Source organism: Sipha flava, unplaced genomic scaffold (genome assembly GCF_003268045.1).
Source record: "Sipha flava isolate LNK unplaced genomic scaffold, YSA_version1 18851_pilon_pilon, whole genome shotgun sequence".
In the NCBI taxonomy this organism is placed as follows: domain Eukaryota; kingdom Metazoa; phylum Arthropoda; class Insecta; order Hemiptera; family Aphididae; genus Sipha; species Sipha flava.
The window spans coordinates 6,655-12,210 of NW_020272458.1; the positions used below are offsets into that span (position 1 = coordinate 6,655).

General features: G+C 27.5%; 1 protein-coding gene across 1 annotated transcript; it reads right to left on the bottom strand.

Annotated features, from left to right (window-relative positions):
- Positions 1-3,091: 3,091 nt before the first annotated feature.
- Positions 3,092-5,329, bottom strand: LOC112681244 (vigilin-like; the record flags this gene model as incomplete). Its single annotated transcript, XM_025551509.1, has 8 exons — positions 3,092-3,196; positions 3,262-3,480; positions 3,806-4,156; positions 4,217-4,372; positions 4,643-4,789; positions 4,857-4,988; positions 5,061-5,239; positions 5,325-5,329. Coding segments are annotated over 8 exons (1,294 nt in total), but the record flags the coding sequence as incomplete, so codon positions are not given.
- Positions 5,330-5,556: the final 227 nt, after the last annotated feature.

Genomic DNA, 5,556 nt, shown 5'->3' on the forward strand with positions numbered 1-5,556 from the left:
CGTCGGCGTTCACGGCCGTCTGTTCAAGTTTTGATTCTTCAAGTGTACAGTCAGTATCTAGTAATAGTACTAATAGTGTTGAACAAAACAAAATCCTTATGTAAGGAGTATTTTGGCCCTTACCGTGGCAGTGTTCAAAATAAATAAATAATTAATTCTGATAAACATGTACCTAATATAAAGCGTAGACTAAATTGTTTTAATTATTATTATTTTGCTATTTTATTCATAGTAAGATTTTCTGATTTCTATTAATTTTATTTTTAATTATATTTTTTTGTTATTCTTACGAAATATTTGTTTTGATTTGTTACCAACTTATTTTATTTTGATTTGTGATAAACATGTAATGTAAAGAAAAGTCTAATTTGTTTTAATTATTATTATTATATTTCTATTTTATTCATAGTTATACAGTAAGGTTTTCTGATTTCTATTAATTTTGTTTTAATTTGTTACTTATTTTGGTTTGAAGAATATTATTATTATATTAATATATTTATTCATTTTTATAAATTATTACTTATTTACTAATTATTATTACAACAGGGTTTCTTTTTATTATTATTAGCATTTTTAAAAAGTTTTCTAGTTGTTTTTTTGTACTTTAATTTGTTTTATTCAATTTTTACCTTGTAAAAATGATGATTTGTGTTTTGATATACAAAATTTTATTGTTTGAGTTATAATATAATGTTATTATTCATTTAAAATAATTGTTTTCATATTTTAAAAAAAGTGGTAAAATATTTTACCAGCGGTCACTAGGTGTTGAACCATGACCTAGACAATCATTGGTCGATTATTTTACCACCTTGTAAGTCAAAAACTTACAGGAAAATTTTTTTTTTTTGTCAATATTGAATACAAACAATCCCATCATATCAGAAACAACATTTTGAAGTGATCGGACTAACAGCGCCTTCCGCCCTATAAAGGGTTAAGCGACGATTTTACTACTTTTCAGGAGAACAAAAACAAAATTTTCATATTTTCTTAACTTTAACGTTGGCGCTTCGATAATTCTTTAAGCATTAGGAATAAGGTTATTATTTCCATTCTATTACATGTTATCTTGCTGGTCTGACGCTAATCACATTAAAATATTTAGTACATTTTTTATCATAACGAATTTAACTAAACTTACCTTTTTTTGGCGCCTAGCTCTATTTTCATTTTTTTTTTTTTTTTGTGATAAATGGCGCTTATAAATTGTTCAGTAGACATGTAACGATTGTGAAACGTAAGTATGTATACCTAGGACGTATAAAGAACTTTACTCATATAATCACTTACATAAATATAAAAAATGGTTTGATACTCATTAGTCATATTATTATGATTATTATGAAAGTTGATAAGCAACAATCGTAGGGGTCAAGTGCCATGAATTTGTCGTTTAGCCCATAAAATTTCCAACAATGTCGCTTGTCCCCTTTTTACCAGCCGATATTCCATCGTACCGGACGAACTCGTTTAGGGCGTAGACTCTGCGACGGGAACGCGGTCCGTAAAAAAAGAAACGGTACCCTTCCGAAAACCGATAAATACCGCACGTTTAATTACGCGCGTTCGTCGTGTCATACGGCACGTGCCCCTGCGCACAAGTGTTTTGTATGCGCGCGCGGTACATTTCCGACGGACGGTAACTTACAGACAAAACGGTGCACGTCGTTCGCTTTCTACGTTTTCCAAAGCCGTATTTAAGGGGGGGGGCAGACACTTCGATATTTTACAAATATTTAAAATAATTATTTATTTTTAATACCGACGTAAATATTTTCAGTCAGAAATGACTTGAGCTCCAATTAATCGTTGACCGTTCTTAGTTTTATATGCGTGATATCATATGAAAATATGATATTGATTTTGATAGAAGATGTATTAAAAATAATAGACAGTTTATCTAATTAAATCTTTTTCCTTCTTATTTTCAAACAAATATCAAAAAACAAAATCTAAATTTAATAACATTACAACATACATGTTTTGGATCTGTCCACCGAAAAAAATTTCTAGATACGACCTTGACCGTGTCCGATTTCAACTGACTCCTCGTCGCGCGAGACGACGAAAGGATTCCGTGTTGTGTCCTCGGCAAACACACGTACGGGTTGTATCGACGGTGATAAGTAGAGGTCGGATTTTTATGATTTTTTCATATTTGTTTCTAGTATATGCAGTTCAACAGGAGTGAGATATATTTACGATCCTTGAAATACAGAAATTAACAGAAAGCAATTTATTTTGCGTACAAAAGCATATTTCAGGTGTTAGGGAATGCTCTAACACGTTAGAGAATATTTGAGAAATAGTTTCGAAATATTTTTATTTTTGCAATTATTTTTTTCGAAGAAAATAATTAATAATTATGTTACTTATTATTTGTCTGCACATCCCCATGTACATGTTACGTAAATCGGCATTTTAATAATATCGACCAACAAATACAGAATTCATAATTTTAGTTGTTTTTATATCAGTCTATAAAAATGAATCGCTAGATATTATGAGTAATCCACGTACGGTTGAAATTGGCGTTAAAAGCGATTTGTTTTTGTTAAAAAAATTTTATTGTAAAACAAATAAATAATAACATTTAATAAACAATTAACAACAATTAATTAACAATATTTGAAGTTTTTGCTTTAGCAACATGATGTAGTTGTCTTTATAATTATTTTTACAAATTACTATTACCTATTATTTAGAACTCTTTAATAATCCTCCTCTATTTTTTTACATCAATTAATATGGAATAAAAATATTTATGACTAAAGTTTAGTTAACTTTATGTAATAAAGAATATTATCATTCAGTAGCATACCTAACTAGGATTTTAAAATAGAGGGCGCCAAACCAAAAATACTAAAAGAACATAATCAACAATTAACAATAAGTTTGTTAATATATTAATTTTTATATTAAGTTCATCGTATTAAATATATTTTATTTCGTTATAATAACATTTCAATTTATTAGTTTAATTATTTTGACTAATCAAACAATAAAAGACGTTGATGAGATTTTGAGAAAAAAATGTTTTCATTATTTATTTCTACCAAAAATCAAAATAAAAAATTGATTGTAGTTAACGCAAGCTTCTATTTTTTTTCATATTAGTTTTCTTTTGAATTGAGTGCCCCAAATCACGAGGGCCTCGGTGCGTCGCATCTACTGCACCACTGCTACGCCGCTGTGTAATACGATTATTGATTAATAATTTAACGATAAAACAATAAGTGTTAGTATACAACTTACCAAGTCAATAATAATATTATTGATTTCATTTCTAACTTTTTCAACATAATCCTTGTGGCCTTTAATCAAAACTTGACTTGAATTGGAACTAGCTTGTGGAAATTTAATAGTAACTCCATTATGTTTCCCACTTATCTGGTTTATTACATCAGAGTGGTGGGCAACAAAATGATCATGATATTTTGGAGGAACGTTCATAGTCACTTCAATTATGTTTTTCTATAAAATTTTAATGTATTACGAAATTATAATTATTATTATTGTATTATGATTCTGGTATATATATTATTTAAATAAATTAAAAGGTTAAAAAAAAAATGGTTAACTTATTTAGTTATGTTTAGGTAATCGATGATTATTTTAATTTTTTATCTTAAATTGTTTAATTTTATATGATATAAAATATTTTATATTTATATACAATAATAGTTCATTATTGTAAAGAAAACTATGAGCAATTATGTAAATATAATCTCAATACAATTTCAATAAAAAATAGACAGGTTAGTTTAATACACGTGCATTTGTATTGAATTATACATACCAAAACTTTAGCATGGCCTGCAAGTCTTTGTTTAGAAAGAGCAACATCTGCTTTACTATCACTGATCACAACTCTATCTCCAGCACCAAGATTAGGAAATTCAATTTTTACATCGCCACATTCATTTTTCAATTTGTGTATACATTCTTTTTGTTTGACAACTAAAGTGCCATGATTCTTTTTATTGATTTCTGCATGTTCTTCCATGACTTTACCAATATCGGTTATCATAACTTCAAATTTTGCTTTTGCTATATTAACATTCTCTTTTTTACCAACAATAGTTATATTTTCATTAGTGGAATCAGTTTCAGGCGGGAAAATTATTCTTGTATTCGTTAAATGTCTTATCTGGAAACCAAGTATAAAACCATAAATGTACCCTTAAATTAAACTATTTTAACAACATACCTTTTTAACATTGGCCCCATTTGTTCCAATTAAATATTTGTGAAACTTCGGATTTACTTTCAAATCAAACACATATTTATGAACTTCATCAACCATTGTCTGAATTTGTGTAATAACATTTTTAACATCATCTTCGGGTCCTTTGATAACTATAGTCTAAGAATAAAAGTTTAGCTTTAAAATAACGGTTTACTATTTTTTTAATAGATTTTAGCATTTGGGAAATTTTCTTGAAAATTTACTTATTGTATTAGGGGAGGAGAAGCAGTTTCATCTCTTGAGACAATCGTTTCCTGCTCAAAGAGAGAAACTGCCAGAGGCCAGGTTCGAATCGATGTCTAAGCGTATATCATGCATATAATAACTTATACAATTGGTTAAATTGTCATTTTAATTTATAAGTTTAATAAATAAGTGTATTCTTACATTATCTCCTTTAACAGTTGGTAAATTCAATGTCACATTATCCCCAAAATCTTCTTTTATAGATTGAATGAATTTATTCCCAAGATTTACAATGGCATTTCTAACTTTAACATTTCCCAACACCATTTCCTTTGTTATTATGTCTCCCTAAAAATACATGATTGATAAATTAAAAATAAAATTGAAAAATAAATAATCTTTATAAAAAACTAACAATTTCATTTTGTATTTCTTTAATCATATCATAAGCGATTAAAACTTTTCTTTTATTTCCCATGACTTTAATAACACCCTTATTGTCTCCTTCGCGTGGTAAAAATATTCTCGTATCAGTCTCTTCTCTAATCTAGAATATTAAATTATGTAATTAACAATATTTCTAAAGGTCGAATCACAAAAGTTAATAAATAATAATTACCTTTTTAATAAATATTGCTCTCTTTCTAGCACTAAGTTTGTGAAATTGTTTAAAAATAGGAATTTCCATCACATAGTTGATTTCATCCAATACTTCGGCCAATTCAGCTAATGATTTAAATGCTTTATTTACATCATCGTTCAAACCTTGTATTTTAACTAAATTATTTCTAGCCTCAACTAAAATATCGAACCAAATATTATTTATAAACTCTCAAAATACAAAAAATACAAACATATTAATACTATTAATACTATTAATTACCTGGACTGGGGAATATAATTTTAACATTAAATGTTTTCTGAAGTTCTCGAACTTTTTCACCATTAAAACCAATTATCGCTCCGTGGTGACGTTGATCAATTTTTATTTCTTTTTCAGTTTTACTTTTCAATTTAATAATAATTTCCTCCAATTCCTAACAAAAATTTTAATTATTAAAAAATTACGAAAGAAACTATTTGATGGAAATTTATTAAAATACCCGATTTCGTTA